The sequence below is a fragment of the Crocodylus porosus genome, unplaced genomic scaffold (assembly GCF_001723895.1).
Source record: "Crocodylus porosus isolate Cpor-Errol unplaced genomic scaffold, CroPor_comp1, whole genome shotgun sequence".
Taxonomy (NCBI): domain Eukaryota; kingdom Metazoa; phylum Chordata; order Crocodylia; family Crocodylidae; genus Crocodylus; species Crocodylus porosus.
Genome location: NW_017728886.1, coordinates 1,433,016 through 1,457,028, shown reverse-complemented (window position 1 = coordinate 1,457,028; position 24,013 = coordinate 1,433,016). Strand labels below are relative to the sequence as shown.

General features: G+C 46.0%; 1 protein-coding gene across 1 annotated transcript in view; it reads right to left on the bottom strand.

Annotated features, from left to right (window-relative positions):
• Positions 1–673: 673 nt before the first annotated feature.
• Positions 674–24,013, bottom strand: part of FAM188B (family with sequence similarity 188 member B) — a 96,238-nt gene continuing 72,898 nt past the window's right edge. The window contains exons 16-18 of the mRNA XM_019529100.1: positions 11,003–11,183; positions 8,720–8,792; positions 674–1,010 (exon numbers count right to left, since the gene is read on the bottom strand). Coding sequence (XP_019384645.1) covers positions 962–1,010; positions 8,720–8,792; positions 11,003–11,183 — 303 coding nt within the window. The 3' untranslated portion in view covers positions 674–961. The remainder of the gene's footprint in view (positions 1,011–8,719; positions 8,793–11,002; positions 11,184–24,013) is intronic.

Here is a 24,013-nt window from a genome sequence, read left to right as displayed (position 1 = left end):
CCAGGTCTGCAAGTTTTAGCTATAAATACGTCTCGCCAAGAGGTTCCTCTTGCAATCTTAGCTGCGGTTTTGATAGCCTCTGGCTAGATCTCCAGAATATAATGTTTAAGCACGTGCATTTTATTTATCTGTAAGAAATATCGCATACCACAGACGTGTGTCTCTTAAAAGCCAGATACTACAGTTCCTCTGTCTTCTTACAACTGTGAAGGTGCATCACTGTCCTCTATTAGTATACTTAGAAGTATAAGTATACTGCCACAGGTTATTCCCATATCAGAAAGAAAATAAACTAGATCACTGTAGATCACCTTTATATTATCAGGACTGCACCCAAACTAGGAGTTATATCGGTATAATTATATTGGTTAAACAAATCACACCCCTTACTGACACTTATACCAGTAAGAAATCTTTGTGTGGACTGTCTTACTACCCCCTCCCTATACTACTGATGATGTATGCACTGGAACCCGTGATCAATGAAAACGAGCGTGAGACATTAAATATATCCCTTGAGCAGGACTTCACTTTTATGGCTTGGCTTTCTGGCAGTGGGGGAGAAGAAGGGCAAAGGCAATATCCAAAAAAAAAGGAAAAAATGCAGGTGCCGCTTCTTTCATCGCATCGGTAGAGATAATTGCAGGACACAGAAGAGATCCAGAAGCAGAGCTCAAGCAAATGCTGGCAGGTTTATTGATTTTTCCCAACGCATGATTTGGCAGCGGTGGCTCCTGCTTTCAGGCACTGTACATACAAGGCAGTGGCGAAGAACGTGTGTCGAGGTTGTTTACACCGTGGACGGCCGATCTGAAGCATGCCAGGATTTTCTTCCCGCCGGCCGGCACGCAGCCTGTCATCCTGTTGTGCTGTAAATTGTGTAACTGGGCAGGCTCCTGCCCTCTCTCCCTGACTGGTGGGAACAGGAAGGCGCTGTTCTCGCAGTCCAGGGTCAGCTCAGTCATAAGATGGGCTCACTGCCGTTCCAGTCGATAACAGCTCCCTTCCACCTGGGGGTAAGAGAGATCATTTTGTGTTAGCGCATACATCTGCCATTGGAGAGAGGGCCAGAAAAATCCCTGGGAGAGTCCAGGGAGGACGTCTTTGGAGTGATCAGGTACATCTTGGTCGTTGCCGTCCCTGTGAGATGTATAAAAATTAATCCTTACCAACCACTATGCTCTAACCTCTTACAGGTTGCCAGTTACCCCGTATGTTCCTTTATAGAGAAAGCTGTGAGTAGCCGATTTGCATTTTTGACCCTGTGTCTATCAACCCCCCACAGAAAATAAAGCACACCGGTGAATATGCTGTTATCAGCCAAAATACTGCGATGCCATACTTGTTGCTGACATCACTCTGTCTCCTAAGACGTTTGTCACTCTACCGTGAAAATGGCTTTTATCATAAGATGTCAAGACAATCTCAGATAGAAAAAACCCCACAACCTGTGGCAAGCGCAAGGATGGCTTTGGTAGCAATGCTCATTTTCCGTTGATTTGCAAACAATTTCCCTAGAGCTATTTAATGCAGGCTGAAAAACATCCCATTGCTGTTCCCTTTCCCCAAGAGCTTGGGCCACAATTCCAGCACGTCAGTAGTTTTCTTTTAAGGGTCATCAGAGATGCCACACTGTCAGATGCCTTACGGATAGGTCCTACAAAAGCCTCTTCCTGACTGGCACAACAGGTATGGCACAGGCAGAGGCAGTTTGACCATCTCCCCATGCTATCTTGTTGCAGTATACCTCGACATCAGCTTCGGATTCAATTAGACTTCATCGGAGTACTCATCAAAAGCGAATCTGTTCACTTGGAGCTTCATCCAAAACCTCTGGAAGTTAATAAGTGTGCTTCCGCTGATCTCAACAGAAGCTGTATCGCACGCGTGCTGCACACTTGTGACCAAATCCAAATGGTTTTCATAGGAAAGGCACAAACCGACTGTCAAGCCAACCCTGCTCCAGCAATCACCAAACCACTTCAGCTGCTTTGATTCAACAGGTGCCTCCATTTTGGTCTGGAAAGACCCTTTGATGCCTAGACTAAGGTTTCTGGGCATACTCAGAGATGATGCAGACACAGTAGGGGTGGGCAAAATGCAGCCCGTGGGCTGGATGCAGCCCTCCAGGCCATTTTATCCGGCCCACGGGGCCCCTAAAAAATTTAGAAAATGAATATTTACCTGCCCCTGGTTGCCTGTCATGCAGCCCTCAATGGCTTGCCAAAACTCAGGAAGCGGCCCTCCGCCCAAAATAATTGCCTGCCTCTGAAATACAGCATATAGATCCTCTCTCAGAGACAGTGCAATCCAGATCAGAGCGGGGACGTGGTGCCTACAGTGTGTCAAATCCCTGATCTGTTATGCCTCCAGAGGATATATCTACTGGCTGACGGAGGCAAGCAGCACCATTCAGTTCACTGAAAACCGCAACACCCCCAGTAACGTTTAGTCTTCAACATGGTGATGTCCCCCTTTTACACAGTAGCCCTATGGCGCGTACATGCACTAAGCAGCAGGAGACCTGGGCACTGAGTCCTCAGTCTAATGGGACTCAAACACACATCCCCCATTTCTCAGGGGAGCATACAAAGCACGAGGCTATGCAAGCTGGGCCTCTCAGTAGCGAGGACTGCAACGTTGATCAAGCCAGAAGAAAAGAGGAGAGCAGAGGGTGCTAAAGAGCAGGACTCAGGAACCCAGTGCTGAGGCCACCCCCGGGGTTCCCATTCCTTGCAATTTCCATTAGGCAGTTATTGATTAAAAAATCAGAAACATGTCCAGCCCCTGGGATTAGAAGCCAGGACTCCTACATTTTGCTTGTTCTCCTTTTAGCTCCATGGCTCTTGCAGCCTTGATTTCCCAGCTTCACTGGGAGGAGGAGTAATTGCAATCCATGCCGCCTTTGCTACAGCTTGCTGGTATGGCCACTCCTGGAAAGTAGAAGATGCTGATTTGAGTCCTCTCAAGATGAGTTACAGGCCCTCCACTTCCTGGACGAGTGGTCTAACCTCTGGGCTCCCGTGCAAAAGGTAGGCACCACCACAACTACTCCGTTCAGGAGGGAGCTGGTGCTGTGGGTGCTTCACTTCGCCCTGGACTGAGCTGTTTTTCAGTGTGAGTTATCAGGTGTCCCTTTTGCTGCAGCCAACAAGGGCTGCAGTCCTGATTCAGGCCATTCAGTTCTGCAGAGAGCAGGAGTCTGGGCTCACCCCTGTTCCTAATGTTTCCTATCGGCTTGCCCTAGCACCCACCTGCTCAGCACAAGGGCTCTCTGAATCCCCCTTTTGGAGCAAATAAATATCTCCATTAACTGTACGGGGAACATCAGTGACAAACTAATGTTCAGGCACTGCAACTGAGAGATATACGATCTGTTGAATCTGCATGTGTGAATCTTGAGTTATTTTCTGTTGAATCCACTAATGCCAATGTATGTCTAGTTTTACTTTATGTTTATAACATGTTCTGTGTCAGCTAGTCGGACAGCACTTTTTTGCACACTCGTGGCTGGATGACTTTATTTGTGAATGCTTTGGACCAACATAATATCCATGCTTTTGTTAGAGGCACCTATGAAAATGATTTGGCTCTGGCCCTCCATCTAGAACAGGGGTGGGCTATAAGCTGCATTGGGCTTGTGGTGGACTCCATTTCCCAGCAGCCCCTGCCCGTGTTGCTGTGGCTAGTTTCCAGTAGTGGCAGCGCCATGACAGCATGGGGCCAGGGTTTCCATGGAAACTGGCCCTAGCAGCACTGGCAGGGCACGCAGCTGGGCAGGGAGCTGCTCCGGGGTTGGGATCTTGTGGCGATGACAGCGTGGTCCAGAACCAGGGCAGAGCCGCAACCCTCTGCCTGCACGACCCAGGCAGGGGTGTGCAGGCAGCAGATCGTGGCTCTCCCCTGGCTCCGGACCATGCTGTCATCAGCATAAGAGCCCAGCCCTGGCTGAGAAGCCCCTCCTGGCCCAGCCGCATGCCCTGCCAGCGTTGCTGGGACCGGTCTTCGTGGAAACCCTAGCCTCACACTGTCACGGTACCACTGCTGCTGGGGTCTGCATGGAAATCAGCCGCAGTGACATGGGCAGGGGCTGCTGGGAAATGGTGTCTGTCCACCAGATGGATCTGCCATTTTGCCCAACCCTGGTCTAAAATAACATTCATAAAGGTTCGGCTGTGTTTTTTAGGTGCGTGGTGCATGGGAGAAACAGCACTTCCTGTGTGGTCCCTGCATGCCACGAGAGCCATTGGCTCCACAGAGGCTGTCACAAGAACACATCTGCGTTGTGTTACTACAAAACCCAGAAACCACAGAGGAAGGGAGGAGCTAAGGAGTTAATAAAATATATTGCTGAATTTAGATGATAAAGCAGGATCAAAGTTTCATTGCTTGCGAGACAGCTAGCAGATGCTATTTCCGCCAGCGGAGAAGGAAAACATGGGAGGATGGGTGCTGTGATGTAAGAGGACAGTGGGGATGAGAGTCATTTGCACGGCATCTCCAAAACAACCCAAGGACGCACATTCCAGACATCTTTTGGTCGGCCTCTGGCGGCTTGCACAGCCGTCTTGCGCTGGAAGCAACAACAGAAGAGCGCATATTTGCTGTCTACTCTTTGGTTGGGCGCCGCAGCTGGAAACAACGCCAGCAGGCGTTTGGTTCTCCTTAATTCTCTGAAGTGCTCACTTTCTGCCTCAAGTGCAAGGCACACTACTTCGACGATGACTTTTCCAAATTAAGTAGCAGCATGCACATAACTTCCCTTCCCATAAAACGTCTACCAAACACTCCCCCTCTGTCATAAAAATGTCCCAAATAACAAACCGCTCCCTCAGACATGCACAGTTCTTTCCCTGGGAAGAGGACAACAGAACAAACGCGTGGCAGATGTTGGCTGTGTTGTTTGCTGCGTTACTCGGTGCTCGGACAGTGCGGTAAGAGACACAGCATAGGACTATTTATAGAATACAGTAGTGGGAAAGAAAGGGATCAGAAGTGCTCTCTTCAAAATCCCAGTCTTCGACATGTTCTCACTTCTGAAAAACGAGATGGGGAAGAGGTACCATTTTCTTCTGGTACGAAATCTTGTGGCACTAGGGATCAATGCAGACTAATGCATTTTTTTTTAATAAGTTATTTTTGAACTATTTCCCTTCTCTGTCTAGCATAAAATATTTCCCCTCTTTCTCAGGCAGCAAAACTCCTTTATAATCACCTCTGGTCCCTGTAATCTGTTTAGCTCATAGATTCCAATTACACATACAAACGCACAGCATTTGTTTTCCACGTTTCCTTTCTGATTTGTCATAATTGTAACGAAGCGCTTTCAGATAAGGAGGGAAAGAAAGAAACAATAGCCCCGGCCAAACTTGCTATTCCAACAGTGATTGCTGACGATGGTTTGGATAGGGACAATCCTGCCTCAGGGAGGAGGGAGGACTAGATGATGCGCCAGCAGCCTCCACATCATGTCTATTCAGGATCCTCGTGTTTCAAAATGGCGGCAGGGGCGCTTGAATTACAGTTCATTGGATGAGCTTTGGGTCACACATTTCCACCACCAGTTTGAACTGTGTGATGCTGTGAGCACTTTAATTAGAGCAGCTCTCAGAGTCGCTCTAGTTAAAGCATGTCCCCACCCCAGAGTGCATGCATAGACGCCCTGTGATTCTGTGATATACTGCTAGCAGTCCACAGATGCCAGCCAGAGCTAATCTCGACAGATGGATCAAGGGGGACAACCCTCTACCCTGAGAACTGACCCCAGCGAAACATAATGATGGGTCATTTTTATTTTCCTCCTTTAAAAATTAAAGCAGCTAAACAAAAGAAGAAGGGGATGGGGAAAACACTCCATATAGCTATATTACAATGTGACCATAGCATGAAAAAAAATCCAGAAAAAAGAGATTTTAATGGCAACTTTGCTTGCTCTAGATTGCTAACAACTGTGTTTTTTTGGACATAAGTTTTTATAACTAAACCATGGTTTGTTAAGATTCGGTTTAGCCGGGACACGGGAATGCAATGCATCTGATATGTGCAATGAACCTGTGTTAAAACTGTCTTTTCTAAATTTCTGAGTGTAATGTGAGCTTTGAATTAACAGTGTTTGACAGGTAACCTCCTAGTTTGTTTGCTATTAAAAGAAAAAATGAGGAGCGGGGAAAAGATTACAAAAGAACCTCAAATTATTTGGCTTGTTGGTTTAACAAGTGCTGCAGACTTCCTCAATGAGGCTTGAAAGCATTTTGTTTCAGAGATATTTGGTTAGTAGACTTTCCAAGCTGTGCTGTGGAGCAGGCACATCTACATCCATTTTGTTGTATGTGTAATGCCCGATTCACGTCCCATTGATGTCACTGGAAATATTCCCATTAAGTGCAATGTAATTTAGAGCTTATTCAATAGCTGCAAATCCATGTCACCCTCCTATTAAGTCCTGGTGTATGCCCTTCAGATATGTGCGTGAAATTCTGTCCGTCATAACAGGAAATGGGTATAGATTTGAGAATGGCATCTGGCCTAAAATTTACCTGGCACATCAAAAACTACGTCTACTATGCAGATTCAGTGCCACTTTTCTAATCAAGACTTTGGTTCAAAATCCTGTGTTTTGAGATGCTATATATGGCTGGTGTCACTCATGAGTGATACTACCCATAGAAATGTCTGGTTTAAAAAGAAGAATGTTTCAGAAATTCAGAATCATGGGGAAGTAAATGTTACAATGGAAAAGCTTCTCATGAGCATCATTCAAATCATAGATAAACAGGGCTAGAAGACTTCAGGAGGGCATCTAGTCCAGGCCTCTGCCCAAGGCAGGATCACCCTTGTCTAAACCATCCCAGACTGATGTTGTCTAACCTGCACAAACATTTCCAGTGATGGAGATTCTCTAGTGTCGCTAAGTAATCTGTGTGAGTGCTTACCCACCTTTATAATGACTTCTATTCTGTCAGTTGTATAAGTTAATTATTCTACTATAATAAAAGCCATGGCACTTTCACCTATGTGTCTGTCTGTCCATAATGCTCCGGGCCAACTGCGCATGCGTGGCCCAGAGCCTAAGGACAGACAGACATAGAGGAAGAGGCAGAGGCAGTCAGGGCCAGGGTGGGAAGTGGCACAGGGAGACCCCCGGGGTGGGGGTGTGGCATGTGGCGCGGGCAAGGGGTCGTGGCATGCTGGGGAGGTAGTGGTGAGGAGGCCACAGGGTGGTGCATGGGGAGCAGGTGTGGGTGGTGCCCGCTGGCTGCAGCACACAGCTGCAGGACAGGGCGCACCCCCCACGTGCCTGCAAGTCACACCCCCCTGCAGGCAGCGCAAGAAGGGGGCCTGGCACATGGGCGCATGGGGGGCGGGTGTGGGTAGTGCCCACTGGCTACAACACACAGCTGCGGGTGGGGAGTGCCCCTGTAGCTGCTCCCTGCGTGGCACCATGTGGCCACACGCCACTCCCTCTCCCATGGTGCACGCTCTCCTGTGCAGGAAGTGCTGGGCGGCTGCGGCCACGAGGCATGCAGGGCACGCAGGAAGGGTGCGGTGGGAGGGTCGTACCATATGGCAGCAGGGTGCTGCGCAGGAAGTGGGTGCAGGGGGTACGTGCAGGCAGCCACTGCAGTACATGGGTGAGGGGTGGGGCACGGCCCCCTGCCCAATCCCCACCATGTGCCATGCCCCCCGTGCAGCCTGCACCGCACCCCAGGGTCATGCCATGCAGCCATAGCCTGTGGGTGCTCCCCCCACTCTTGCCACTGCCCACACCACACCCCACAGCCATGTGCCAGCCCCTTGTGCAGCCACGTGGCCCTCCCCCCGCACGCCCTGTGCCACACCCCATGGCCACTCCCCGTGCCACGCCCTGTGGCCACGCATGACCCCCCACGCAGCCATGCTCCATGCCCCCCTATATGCCCTGCACCACATGCCAGAGCCACTCTCCACACCATGCAGGCACAGCCAGTGGGTGCTCGCTGCACCATGCCCCGCACTGCACCCTGAGCCACTAGCCGTGCTACATGGCTGGCAAGCATTCCCCATACCCCTGCACTGTGGCTGGTCCCCACGTCACTCCCTGTGGTTGCACACCACGCCCCCCCACATGCCTTGCATCACACCATGTGGCAGATCCCCACGCCACGCAGGCCCAGCCATTGGGTGCTCCCTGCGCCATGCCTCATCCCACACACACCTTCACGCCCCATGCCATGCCCCAGGGCCACTACCCACACCACACCCTGTAGCAACATACCCCTCCCCATGAAGAATGTGCACCAGGTCCCCCCACATACCCTGTGCCACATGCCGGGGCCACTCCCCGCACACCCTACACCACACTTCAAGGCCACTGCCTGTGGCACATGGCTGGCAGGCATTCCCTGCAACCCTGCACCATGGCTGCTCTCCACGCCACTCCCCGTGGTCACGCACCACACCCCCCATCAGTCCTGTGCCACACCCTGGAGCCGCTCTCCATGCCATGGAGGCACAACCATCGGCCGCTCTCTGCACAATAGCATTCAAAGGCAGAAGCCTAATTGTTCATATATGGTGTTATCCGAGCCTGAGTGAGTGAGAGCCTTCCTTTTTCTTAACTAGTATCTCTGCATGACTAAGTGGTCCAAATGAATGTTTTTGACAAGTCCCAGCCTCATTTTGAGACAGAAAATATAGAGAACTGAATGTGTTGTGCTATAAAACCCTAAGTTGTACTTACTTTGTCCTAATACAGTGCTCAAGGGGAGGAATAAGATCATTTTCTTTATCTTCAGTATAATTCTGAGTTGTATCTGTAGAGAGAGTTTTAGGCGTTGTCATTGTCATTAGCATTATCAATAACAGCATAAAGGTAACGCCTAAAGGTCCTACTTACAGGACCCACAGCCCCATTCTGATAGAAACATGAGGCAGAAAGACACTTACTGTCCCCCAAAGCACCTACAGTGCAAGTAGCCCATCTCATAGCAGATCAAATACTGTCACATAATACAGATTTCCATCAGAATAGGTCTGGTATTGTAATGAAATGCAGTTTGAAGGAAAGTAGAAGAAGCCAACAGACACAAAGTGTGGTTCCTTCCCTTACAGTAACTGGGGTTCCCCAAGGTACACAGTTCACTCTTGGTCTGCACGTGCCCCACAACCACAAGACCAGACTCTTTTGAAGAGCAAGATCTGTTGGGACCAGGACTGCATGTTGCACCCGGATCCGTTGCCACGTGCGAGCCGTGTGAGAATATAACTCCAACTAGCGGGGAGCAATGCCAAGCCGTGGAACCTGTGTGGACACATATCTTTTCATGCTGCGATACATCGGAGCAGACTCGATTCATCGAATCCGCTTCGCGTGACAGCTGACACACACTGCGCTGCATCGCGTGCAGTTGTCTAAGTGGCGAAATGCAAGTCAGCACGCAGAAAATGGCGGCGGTGCGCTTGAACTAAAACACTTCTGATTTATTTTAGTTCAAAAGCGTGCTGCTGTCATTTTCTCAGCATTGGCATGCATTTTGCCATTTATACAAATGTATGTGCTGTGGTGCAAGCATGTGTGCAAATGCCCACTGTTACTGCAGGATAAGTAGAGTTGGGGTGTTCCCATAACCATGATGGTCAAGGAAAATGCAAAAGCTAGAGATTTAGTGTGTGATCTCCTTTACTGGACCACCTGGACAGCTGGGAGGGATACAGACAAGCTTTAGAGTGTGAATTACCCTCCCTTGGATCTCTGGAAAAACAGCAGACATGGCTTGAGATATATAGCAGTTACAGGCTTTTGTTCCATCGCCTATATAACTCAAGCTGTGTGTCTTTTTATTGTCTCAGAGACCGAAGGATCCCCCTAACTGTACAGTTGGTCCAATAAAAAATGTCACCAACAAAAATCCTTGCATCTTGCAAGATAAGCAACTATTCTTCCTCCTTTGAGTGAGAGTCCACACAGATTCTAGTCTTGGTGTCTATCACAGTAGGCCTGGGCTTAGGGGTACCAGATGGCCATCCTGTTATCTCAGTAAAATGGACAAAAAGAGCCTGGTTTGTTTAGCCTAGCAAAACAAGGGCTGTGAGGGCACATGATTGCTGCCTATAAATACCCCAGGGTGTAAATATGAGGGAGGGAGAAATGGTCCCTAAAGACATGATGCTGTTTACTCAAGAAAAACTGTCATGAATGGCCTGGAAATGAAGGAGGAAAAAAAGATTCCTACCCATAAGGGTAGTGGGGTTCCAGAAAAATTTGGAGCCATGAAGTAAGAAACCCCAACCAGTTTGAAGGTGGAATTTGACCAGTTTATGAATAGGACTCCGTTGATTAAAATGGCAGACAACCGGACTCGATGATCCAATCCACTGCTAGATTTCTAGATGTCTTTGCTCCAAGGGCAGTTCAGGAAAGGACTTGAGCTATATTTATGGCAGATAATCTATTCTCTGCAGCAATTCAAATAGAGCACTAGGACTGCTCTGACTGTCCGGTGCCCTCTCTGTCTACATCCCAGGGAGAGGTGGATATATATGAGTCTGCAGAACTTGCTTTATGCCACGTATCTTCAGAAGAGATACGGCAATGAAGGAGCATAGGAGATTCCTCCGCAAAAAACCATGGCCCTAGGAGTCTGTGTTGATTCACACGTTGGGCATTGACAATTGGTTGATTAAGGTCAAACCACGCTATGTAAATAATGCATGCTCCCTGCTTGTTATCTGTAGTGTGATGTAGGGCATTTTAGGTTTGTTTTCATATTGTGCCCAATAATTGTGGTGTATGAGGGGCCAGAGTGGACAATTTTTAGCAAACCTTGGGTTTAAATTGCTTGTGAACACAGGGGACTGGACTTGGTAGCTCTTGCAGTTCTTCAATTCCTGTGTTTTATGATTTTGAAAACCCTGAGCCTCCACATTACTCTGAAATGAGCCACTCTTTATTTTAACTAATTAAGGAACACTAATCAAAGGCATTGTCTTCTCACCTCGTGCTGTCGTGAACACTGATACGTACCAACAGTTAGCCGTATTTCTTCTTCTTGATTGGCCAAGCCATCATAGTAATATAGATCAAACTGCCGTTCTGTTTTCCAGTCACCCAGTAAGTCCTTTTGCAAGCAAAACAGCACGCTGAAGTGGCTTTCACTGCACACCAACCAAATCGGATACTTAGGCGTCTTCAAGTAGCAGCCAACCTATTTAAAAAGAGAGAACATGAACAACTGAACAAAATGAAACAGCTGATTGTGAACAGTAATAATATTAGGTGTGCTTACAGATCACGGTCTCTAAATATTAATGATGGCACATAATATACCACGGAGGGAAGTAAAAATTAAGTTCCCTATTTTTACAGGCAGGTAATCTGAGGCACAATTCAATTAAGTAATTTGCCAAAAGCTACCCATGCACCCAATAGAAGAACTTCTCTTGTTTTTTGGGGGACTTACTGGTTTATTCAGGACTTCAAAACCAAGGAGAACCCAATTACCATTCAATAGCAACTAAATCACATTGAGTTTTGCATCGTGCTCTTATTTGTTAGTCTCAGTCTTTGCCTATTTTAGCCTTATATGTAATAACAGACACCTGGGAAAACAAAATCCCTGCCATGGAGAATTTACAATCTAATATATTTCACTTAGATACATTGTTAAATAGATCCTCATGTTCAGGATCTTTTTTAACAGCCAGAAAAAACATGAAAAGATGTGTTTAATTTTGGATTTTTCTTTTTACTCAAAGGTAGAGTAAAATACGTGCATTATTATATAGCCTCCAGAAGTTGTTCAGAGAAAATAAAATATAACTTCTCATTTTAGACAGAATGGCTTTTATTATCTCTGTTATAATTTGTATTGTCGTAGTACCGAGAAACCCATTTTTTTTGTGCTAGGGGCTGTACAAATATTCACTTAAGAACTGCTCGATGTTAGAATGATTTTTAGGAGCCTGTTAGTTTTTCCTAGGTGCTACTATTACCAGTTGTTTTTTAAATTGGGAATTTAATCTATCTATTAGTGGTGTTTGGTAGATAAGCATTGAGCTAATGGCTTCCATTTAATCAAAGGTTTTATGCCACTTCTATCTCTGCAAATCTGCTGTATTGACTTTACAAATCCATGTGCAAAGAGACCAAAGAAAAATAGGGCTGGAAGCAACCTCAGGAAGTCCAACCCCCTCCTCAAGGCAGAGTCATCATGGACTAAACTAACCAAGACAAGTGTCTGTCTAACCTGATTTTCCCAGAACCACTCATCCTACCCTTGAAACAAGAACCTCACCTCACTGACCTCATCACCAGAAGCAAACTTCCAACAGCTGAAAACACACAATGTGGATCCAAACCACGCCATGACAAAACATGCAAAACCTGCCAACCTATCTCCACCCCCCACAGTTCCCACACCCCACAACAGAGCCATCACCATTCCTGGATCCTACACCTGTACCTCCAGAAATGTAATGTCTCATCCAATACACCAAATGCCCTGATGGAAAACACGGAGGAGACCAAACAACAACTGTGCACCAGAATGAATGCACACCAGAAATCCATCAAAGACATGAATACCCTGTGTTCGATTTTGGGCCCCCGCTACAGAAAGGATGTGGACAAATTGGAGAGAGTCCAGTGGAGGGCAACTAAAATGGTTCAGAGGCAGCAGGGACATCAGTTATGAAGGAACTGGGCTTATTTAGTCTGCAGAACAGAAAACAGGGGGGGATTTACTAGCAGCCTTCATCTTCCTGCAGGGGAGTTGCAAAGAGGATGGAGCTGGACTGTTCCCAGTGGTGGCAGATGCCAGAACAAGGAGCAATGGGTGCAAGTTGCAGCAAGGAAGTTTAGGTTGGATATTAGGAAGAATTTTCTCACTAGGAGGGTGGTAAAACACTGGAACAGGTTACCCAGAGAGGTGGTGGACTCTCCATCCTTGGAGGTTTTTAAGACCTGGGTAGACAAAGCCTTGGCTGGGATGTTCTAGTTGGGGACAGTCCTGCTTTGAGCAGGGGATTGAACTAGATGTTCAAGGGACCTCCTGAGGTCCCTTCCAAAGCTAACTTTTATGATTTTATGATTAGGACTAGATCCTCAGCTAAGTTAATTGACAAAACATAATAAGATAATCTGTAGTTATATTATGCTGAATATACCTGTCTCTATAAATGCCTATACATTTATGGAATTTAAATTTCCATCCTTCATTACATAAAATGGTGACCAATTGAAGAATAAAATCTTTCTATGTACAGGAAACTTTGCCTATTGTCAGAGATAGGACTCTCAACTACAGGGACTTTGAGCCTAAAATGGTATGGCAATTACTTTATGCTTAGGTCCTAGGATTGAGCGAAGATGTTTCAACAAGGTTTTCATGGTCAATGAGACATCCATGTGCTTTACCGTGATCATTGTTGTACACATTGCATATCCACTACAGCCCACAATTCTCTAGGCACGTTGCCTATAAACACCAACGTGAGATGAGCTGCAGAGCTGCACACACTGTATAGGCCATAGGTTTATAATCATCTAAACAATCTTCTCAGCAATGAGGGTTATGCACTTTTGCTATTAAGCCAGAGATTTAATATATGAAATGTTATACAAGTACCAAATCAAATATCTTCTCAAGTTCCTTCTGACGTTAAGTAACAATTCTCTAACTAATTAGGTAACTGCTCTGACTCATTACTTTGTTAGTGTCTATTTAAAACAACCTCTTATACAAGTGCTTTGCTTTTTTAGGGTAAATTCTTGCAAACTTAAAAGCTAAAGGCTAAAAAAAAAAACCAAAAAAGCCTAAATCATAAAAGGAGTAACAATAAGGGAAGTACAAAAGATTTCAAATTAAGGGGAAATGGATGAAACAATTCAACGTTAAAAACATTCATGTTTTTGTCTTCATGTAAATAAAAGAAAAATGTCAGCAGTCACTCATCTCCCTTTTTCTCATGGACGTCTGCTCAAATAAGTGCCAAGTTTCAGCAAACAACATGTGCCAAAGTGAGATTAAACAATATAAGACCGTTTCAAAGCAGTGGTTCAGTTCTGCTACTACGCACCTGAGTAAGCCGATCAAAGTCAATGGAGCTGCTCACATAAGTAAGGTCAGCCGGTCTGGGACTCACAGAGATGCCATTTTTTAATACAAATGCTTGTACCAGGAATTCAAAGCCAATGTTGCCCCAAAGAGCGTCAGCACTTCAGGGTGAATTGTCACATTCTGTAAATTAGGAGGGGTTTGGTCAATTAAATTAACTGAGGACCTAGTTCCAAAGGCACAGTAAAACACTGTGGTTTAGAGGAGTAGGAATCAAGCACATGATTTTTTTTTTAAAAAGGCAGGCTCAAGACAAAAGGTCCCTTCCTTTCAGATTTGAAACCAATGTCCAATAACATAATAAGGAGGTCAATACTGTACACCCAGGGTCAACAGCCTATGGCTTGCAGAGCCATGGATTCAGCCTGCAGATTCGGGCCGCATTCAGTGGTGCTGGGCTTTTCTTGTGCAGCTGGGCAGTAGGAAGAAGTGTTGCAGGCAGCTAGACCCTACCGCCTGCCCACTTCAGATCCAAGCTGGGGTGTTCAACCCCCCGGAGCAGAAAACATTGCCAAGTCCTGCAATACGCTGATGGTGGGATTTCCAAATGCACGCATAATTATTCTTAATAACATGAACACCTCAGCAGACTTTGATGGGTGAAGAGTCAGGGCAATACTGAGGCTTTGGGCCCTTCCTACCATTATTGTTTGATATAGTCACCTTCAACAAGAGCATGGTTTTTTGGTTCTTCTGGCATTAAGCGAAAAGAGATGGCTGCTTCCTTAGTGCCTCTTGCTGGACATACGAGCTAGGGGCTTGCCTCAGTTTTCCTCCCCAGCAAGTAAGACATGTATGCTCTTCTCAGGCTTCGCTCTCAGGAAATCCCTCTCTATGCATCGAAATCACAGAGGCCAAGATCTGGCACTGGGACCTACTGTTATTTTTGTTCAGGCCCATAACATTTTCCATTGTTTATTTCAGAGCACAGAATGGGTAGGAGCTCACGCTGAACCCGCTGAAGGCCATAATGCATCCGTTTTCAAATATGTCATTGTTCCTAACAGATGCTCATTAATCTATCACAGAAAAAAAGACCGGGGGCAGGAATGCAGCGAACTAGATGTCGACTTATGCTGCCTGTTTACAATTCTAGTAAAGCCTCCCCAGCCCTTCTCCCCTCCCTCACAAATCCCTAAGCGCTCTCACAAATTTCACGGAGGCAATTTTCATCATTGAAAAATGTCAGCCTTTCAAAAGGGAGCACCTGCAAAGAAAGGCTCATTTTCAACTCGATGGGTGGTCTTTCTACATGTCTGACTTAATTTCATACTTGCATAATGGCGCATTTAACTCTCCCATCCCATATTTACTGTGGCTGAGACATTTCTAAATCTTCATCTGTTTCCCTGTGTGTGTTTTATTTTCGTATTCAACACAACGGCATTCTGGCTGAGTTTACTTCCAAGGACATAAGGATGAAACAGCATTATTCCTCTACTCTTAGTGCTTCAGCAAATCTCTCGAGTTGAAGAGTAACAAATGAATTGTCTCATTGTTCCTTATAATGCCTAGGATTCAGTGGAGAACAGAAGGGAATATATATATATACTTAAAAAAAAAATTGTGACTGAATTGTCATCCCTGATGTGGTTGCTTTTCTAATTCAACAAATTTTGTAGTGATTTAGCATCATTTTGCTATGCTTTTTCTTGCTCTATTTTCTTTGGGTTTTTTTAATTTAAATTGTGTCTATATCTTGATGTAATTGCAGACATTTCTTGCCTTATTTCTGTTTGCTTGTGTGCAAGTGGGATAAGCTTGCTACGTGATCGACTTGAGAGTGCTACTGAGCTCAGTAATGCTCCCTCTGGATGTGAAGGTCTGTTTCCCTTTGAACAAGGGCGCAGCTTGCTAACTTGGTAATGGTCAGTTAAAAATATTCTCTTGGTCCATCTGAACTCAATGGGAGTCACTTGCCTGGCTGTGATTACTCATTGCCGTATTGTTTATAGGATAAGGGACAGTGTTTGTTCGGTCAATAAACGTTTGTGTTAAAATGACATTTCCCAGCAGGAATTAATATTAAATGATGTTGCAACAGTGTGTATCTGAGGTGTCGGTATTGTAAAAGGAGAAACCCTTTTAACTTCCCTTGTGCCATCTGGAAGATCATTATCTCAGTACACCCATTCAACCTGCAGTAATAAAACATTAGCCCGCATACACAGTTCAGTGCTATTCTTGTATTCATAATCGTCCCATTTAAAGGACACTGTCAGAGCCAGGGCAGTTGTTGTCAGCCAGTAAAACGGATTAAATTTCAAGCAGGTAGAAACAAGAAGAGGAGAGAAGAGAAAAGAGGAGAGCAGCCAAGATTTGCAACATTTTGCAAATGCCTAATTCAAAGAATATCACGCCCGCACAGAAATAAAGGGGCTTTAAGCCGAGATATGTGAATTAAAATACAATTCAATTGCTACCAGCCAGAAACATAATAGAATTTCTACATGGCTTTGGATAGCTTTTGTTATCGAAGGACAAACGTCTCATGTGATGAAATGAATACATATAAAAGGAAGAAAAATATAGAGGAAAATGGAAGTGGGTGTGACTCTAATTCCAGACTTCTGAGACAATGAAAAGACTCCTGCTGGCTGCATTGGGCTTTCAATAAAGCCTTACAGCAGCCCCAGTGTACAATTATTTCAAATAACTTCATCCACTAAGGACGGCTTAAGGCGAAGAAGAATAGCCGTGGGCTGTATGCAGTATTGGCAGCATTGCTCAACTGAATGCAGACACTGCGATGACAAGAGAAGCATGAAAACCCAGCCAGACAGGTGGTGATAACGCAATTTCCAAACATTTAACGTCTTGTAGGAGGTCCAGAGGGTGGTTGGAGCCTCTTGGAGACCTGCTTGGCGCCCTTAGGTCCCATATAAATTATGGCATTGAGAACAGAGAGAAGTAGACAGAGTATTCCTGATACAGAAGCTTAACACCGATTTTCAGGAGACCAAATGAGCACATAGTTACCTTCCCAAGGTATCAGAGAGAGTTTCGCTCCGTCTAGTGTGAAGGGAATTTGGGCTATACTTGATACGCCCTTTCCTGTTGCATCTGCTTGCAAACCCTATACAATTCTTAAACTTTGTAAGGAAATTCTGCAATTCCAGATTTTTTCCCCCCTTAGGCTGAAAACAAAGTAAAACCAGCACAATCCAGCGCTAACAGCCAATTCAGTGAAAACAAGCCCATGAAAGATATGGAAGACAGAAAAACTTCGGTAGAGAAAGCGATCCCAGCTTCCAGGTGGAAAGAGATACAGGGGAAAGTCAAAGAGAGGTCTTTTAAGTGACCAGTATCTCATCACTATTATTTCAGCCAGATGTGTATACGCTATTTTTTTATCCCGCACTGGTTCCAGAATATCTTTACAGAAACACTGTAGGGCCTTTGCAGACAGGAGAGATGAAGCACAGTTGCTACAACACAGTCATTACTGAACACTAAAAAGCAAACCTAGCAGAAAATAAAGCTCACTCATCCGTTCCCATTTTCCACAGGCATATTTTTGTTGTTGGTTTCTTAAACAAGCTGGTTAGAGATATCTCCCCCACCGCCGCAGATGACTTGGCTTTAATCCAGTACATCTGACAGAGAGACGCCTGGGAAGCAGACAAATTTCCTAGCTGCTAAAGGTTATAGGAAGAGGGTTGCATGGGGCAAATAAACAGGTGAGGTGCCAAAAGACAGAGACTGCCTTGAATCCGACAGTCAATGCAAAGCGGAGGACAGGGTGTGCTGCTTTCATCAAAGGGGCTAAAAATAATGTCTCCCATCTGTGGACTTCTAATGAATAAATGGTGCTCGCTTGGGATCCCCTGGACTTGTGATCATTAATAAAAAAGGACAAGTGGCTGTATTATGATCATTGCCAGGGATTTTCTTCCTTTATACAAAAGTAAGAGGTGAAATGCAGTGAGTCAACTGCTCATGGAATAGCGACAGTCTGAGAGGGTCATAGTGAGTCACGGCCACAAATCTCAGGTGGAGACTTGATGAGGGTTGCTGTTCTTTAATGGGACTGCTGCAAGCAGTACAGCAGCTACCAGGAATGAGAACATGCCTAAACCCAGTATCTTCCCACGTGATGAATGATTCTGGGTGTCTATCATTGGTGCCCACCTACAAGACCCAGCAACAAGAGAGAGAACTATTCATCCTCTCAGCTTTCTAAATTGAGAAATGTAGGGAGGAAGAGTCAGTGAAACCTGTTGTCACTTTTACTTCTTGGCTCTTAGAGCGCTTTTCAGATCACAAAATTTTTCTTCTTCTAAACTCTGTCAGAAAAAAAGGCATGAACGTAAGACGCTAGGATTAGCATGTAGGTTGGAGGGAAGGAAGATGACGTAGAAGAAATGATGGTGATAATGGGGGCGGCGGGGAACATGGACCCTCTGAGTTCATGAGCTATGTCACACAGAAAATTGGCCATTGAAGATCTTATGGGGCTGGCACTAAATGAGGAGCGCCATCACACTCTGCAGAAGATCCAGGGGTTTTCTAGGGTTTGCAGCAACACAGGCTACCAATAGGGTCAGGATGGGACTCCCACCTGAATGAGGCAGTCCAAAGCTGGTATCAGCTTCAAAGCTTTTCTGCAGTCTGTGAAGGGTCTTATTTTAATTCAGGAATACCTAAGAATGGCGTAGCGCCTTTCCATTTAGTAAATTCAGCCCCCAAAAGATTGCACATAGATGTACACAGTACTTTTAGTACCATGGCACCTCAATCACCCTGCACTAGTCAGAATGGGCTTTCTCCAAAGCCAATAGCAGTGTAGCCACATTGACACGGGGACACAGTGCTAATAAGCTTGTCCAACCGAAAGGCAAGTGCAACGGCGTGGCTTCTGGCTTCAGAGGCAGCTCACGGAGCAATGTGGCGTGTTTAAGGCCACTGGTGCTGGCGACAGGAAAATTCCTGTATAGCGACCGTCTGTCTCTAAATACAGAGAGAGTCTCAGCACATATCAGCTCATTTATGCTCTTTCTTCATGTTTGCATTACTATTACTAATATTTGTTTTACAGTCCCCCGAAGTGTGGTAAGTGCTTTGTGGAACATGTGAAGGGCATACCATTTTTTTTTCTTTTTAGTGTTATTTAAAGCTTAGAGTTTGGCATTCACAAAGGAAAGGCAAAGGTCCAGAGTCTCTGCACAGGATGGCAGTGGAATTATCCCCTTAGGATCTTTTTACTAAAATACAAACCCTCACTCTGGAACCAGACATGGCATATGGAATGAAGTGAATAGCTGCATCTGCAATGATGAACTCATTTCTAAAGAGCAATCACATTCCAAAATAACATATTGGATATGGCATTATGATGGGGCTCAAAGCTGTAATTAGATTCCAGCAATACCAAGCAAATTAAATGCAGCCCACATTTGCCAGTCAGAAAGGTTAACACAACTGGCCAGGCCCCTTGAGAAAGGTCACCAGATCAAGTACAGAGGGACCCCTTATGCAATACCCGGGAGAAAAGGCCTGTTAATGGGTCTCTCTGTTATTAATGTGAATGAAGTTTGCCAGAATAGTTCATTTGGTTCCCAAGGGTGCTTGGTATTTTAGGTTCCAAAGGATAGATCCTGATATACCAAACCAAAGAAACACCGGGCTACTTACAACTATTGCATGTCTTACGCAAAGGAGATGATACTGCAGGGCAACAACAGTAAGGAGTGAACTCTGAGAACAGATTTCAAATTCTTGAAGGCTGGAAATGAATTGTTTATAGTTTCATATTTTCATAGTTATTAGGGTCAGAGGGACCTGAGCAGTTCATGGAGTCCGACCCCCTGCCATGGCAGGAAAGAGTACTGGGTCAAACGACCCCAGCAAGGTGTTCATCCAGCCTCCTCTTAAAGCCCCCCAGGGTAGGAGCCTGCACCACTTCTCTTGGGAGTTGGTTCCAGACCCTAGCCGCCCTGACTGTGAAGTCGCGCCTCCTGATATCCATCCTAAACCTACCCTCTGCCAGCTTGTGACCTTTGTTCCTGGTCACTCCTGGCAGCACTCAGGGGAACAGGGACTCCCCCAGTGCCTGCTGGTCCCCCCTGACTAGTTTTAAATGGCCACTAGATCCCCCCTCAGCCTTCTCTTCTGGAGGCTGAACAGGTTCAGGTCCCGTTGCATCTCCTCGTAGGGCCTGCCCTGCTGCCCCCTGATCATACGAGTGGCCTCCTCTGGACCCTCTCCATGCTGTCCACATCCCTCCTGAAGTGCGACGCCCAGAACTGGATGCAGTACTCCAGCTGTGGCCTGACCAGTGCCGCATGGAGGGGGAGGATCACCTCCTTGGACCTGCTCGAGATGCATCGGTGGATGCATGACAAGGTGCGGTTGGCCTTCCTTACTGCCTCCCCACACTGCCAGCCCATGTTCATCTTGGCATCAATGATGACTCCAAGATCCTTTCTGCCTCTGCATTAATGAGAAGGGAGTTCCCCAGCCTGTAGGTATGGTGCTGGTTCTTCCTCCCCAGGTTCAGTACCTTGGACTTGTCAGGTACTGCACCTGGGGAGTACATATACACCTGGGTCCTCCCTGCTCATTGGTTCTCCCTTCTAGCGTGCCCACTTCTCCCCACATCTTAGTGTCATCTGTGAATTTGAACAGGGTGCTTTTTACCCCCTCGTCCAAGTCGCTGATGAAGATGTTGAACAGTGCAGGCCTGAGGACCAAGCCCTGGGGGACCCCACTGCCTAACATCCCTCCAGGTTGAATAAGACCTGTCTACCACCACTCTCTGGGTGTGGCCCTCCAGCCAGTTGGAGACCCATCTGACCGTGTAGGTGTTGACACCACAGTCTCCTAGTTTTTTAATGAGAATGGGATGAGAGACAGTGTCGAAGGCCTTCTTAAAGTCCAGAAAAACTACGTCCACTGCTACACCTGCATCTAAGGATTTTGTGACCTGGCCATAGAAGGTCACACAGAAGGTGACCTGTTATGATTGTTCATACAGGTGAGCAGCAAGGATAAGTATAGACAGTCAAAAAGCCCAAGGCTGAATTGATTCAATCCTGGTAGGTTAGTATAAACTGCGTAGATTGAACCAATAAGCAAGTAAACAGACATTCACTTTTGATTTTGAAAATGCAGTCCCATGGCTGCAGTGGGTTAGGCCACAAGCCAGGGGGTGCTAAAGCATGCCTCCCTGCTTGGCTGGAGCAGACAGCTTGGGCCAAGGCTAACTTGCCCCACTGCAAGGGGGTGGAGGGTTGTGGGGGAGGTGCAAAGCATTCTGGGATGCTGGAGGACGGTGAGTTTACTTGAATCTGGAGGGGATATGGGCCGGAAGTTTAATAAACTGATTTAACCTAAATCAGTTAAATCTGATACTGCATCCATCCAGGTTTACCTTAAACCATTTTTGGCCATTTTGAAAGTGGTTTATGTGTACTGAACTTCTGTTACACAATTGAACTGGTTTCCAATCACTTATACTGATTTATTTGTAATTTCTGTCCCTAGCCTAAGGGTTTAACTGATTACTGGGATGAAGTTATGAAAAGGAACAGTCAAGGTCTGGTGTCATGAAGCACTTTCTGACTGTGAGATGTAAAGCAGCGACTGTTAAAATTGCAACATTCAGTGTTGCATGTATATTCAGTAGACTCGTCCCATATTTTACCAATCAGCACTGGAATTATAACACAGATGAAAGCATTCAGTTTACAAAAGTCTATGCACTAGGTTTAAGTATAAAATACTTGAAACAGAAGCAAAACCACTATTGCTTTGAAGTTTAAAGAGAAAGTGGTGGTGGGGGGAAACACTTTGTCGTATAGGGAGATGACTGGCTGTGACCTAAAAGGACTTTTCCATCTCTAACTCCTGCAATGATTCTCTAATGCTTGAAAAAGAAAAGGTACTGTTCTTTCCATTTGTGGTTTCACTTACCATCCCTGCAGCCATAAGGTAATATGAAGCTGATTCTATTTACTGAAACACTGAGAAGAAGAAAATAGACAGTGCTAAAGTCTTAGAGCCAAATTCTGCTTCCAGTTACATCAGGGCAAACACACTGCAACCACCCTGACTTTATGTGACTTTGTCTAGACTCACGCTATTGTAATTAATAGTAGAATTTGGCCATTATAGCTGAGATCCTGGCAATGAGTCTGAGGCTGGAGGACTAACGTCCACTGGAATGTGATTTGTGTTCTTTGCCCACCAGCATGGATTTTGGTGTGCTCTGGCCCTAGGAACTGAAATGTACAGTGGTGACAGCTGTTCTAAATAAAAGGGAAGACAATTTGCATCAGATGCTTAACTACTATAGACAAGAAACAAGAAGCAATGTCTGCTGAGGTTTCTGCAACTGAATAAGAGACATTGATTTAGAAGCCATTTAGCCGATCATGATTCTAATTCCCTAATGAGCACATATATGTAGAAGAGACCACTTTCCTTCATTAAATAATCTCCAAAATAAATTAATGGTTGTCAATGGCTCTGAATCTGGCAAAAGAAAATGTCAGGGGGTAACAATGGGTCAGTATTACCTATCCTGACATCCAATGAACATTACGGTATTGAGAATTCATCATGCACTGTAGAGAACGGAAAACACTTCAAAGGATGCATAATCTTTCAGAGGCCTGTGCCAAGGCGGGGGTGTGGTGCTCTACATCAAGGAGAAATACACATCCTCAACAAGTACCATGGGGTCAGAGGAGGGGCACACTGAAGTGCTCTGGGTTAGAATACAAGGCAGTTGAGGGGAAAGGGACTTAACAGTTGGGATCTACTACAAATCACCTGACCAAGGGGAAGAGCTAGACCGGGAATTCTTAAGTAAGCTCACAGGGGTAGTTAGGTCAAGGGACGTGGTCATCATAGGTGACCTGAACTTTCCAGACATCTGCTGGGAAGAGCAGTTAGCCAGGTCTGACTGCTCATGTAGGTTCCTAGGCAAGATATAGGACCTCCATCTAACCCAGGAGGTACACAGTCCCACCAGGGGAGACGCCTTGTTGGATCTAGTCCTGGCCATGGGCAATGACCTGGTGAGGGGTCTGCAGATGCTCGACCAGCTGGGCAACAGTGACCATCACCTGGTGGAATTCACCATCCAGTGCAAGGTGGCAAAGGCCTGCAGCAAGGCAGTGGCCCTGGACTTCAGGAAGGTGGATTTCAATGAGGTAATGAGACTAGTCGGGAAGGCACTGAGGTCCCGGTGGGGAGGTGAGTCAGGTGTCCAAGAAGAGTGGTAGTTCCTTAAGGAGACGATCCTCCAAGCCCAAAGGGAGGTAATCCCAGCACGGATCAAAGGGGGCAAGAGGACGCAAAAACCCCCATGGCTCATCAAAAACACATGGTAACATCTCCTAGCTAAAACGAAGGTGTACACCCAATGGAAGAGAGGGGCCATCACCAGGGAGGACTATATCTCGGTTGCTCGGGGCTGTACGGGGTTGGTCAGCAAGGCCAAGGCGGAGATGGAACTGGGACTAGCTACCCGGATCAAGGACAACAAGAAGTACATTTTTAAATACACAAGGGGTAAAAAGAAGGTACTGGCTAAGGTGGGGCCTCTGCAAGATATTCTAGGAAATCTGGTTGTCACACCAGATGACAAAGCTCACCTATTTAGCAATTACTTTGCCTCCATTTTTCTGAGCAGGGACCAGGTCACCCCCTCCACCGGAACCCCCATGGGCCCAGGGGAGGCGCACCCAGGACTATGCTCAGTGAGGACATAGTTAGGGAACTTCTGGAGGAATTGGATGTACTTAAAGCAGCTGGTCCTGATCATCTCCACAATAGGGTGCTGAGGGAATTAGCAGAGGTTATTGTGGGACACCTGGCATGGCTTTACAAGCACTTGTGGTGCTCTGGTGTGGTGCCAGAGAACTGGAAAAGGGCCAATGTGGTTCCTATTTTCAAAAAAGGGAGGAAAGAGG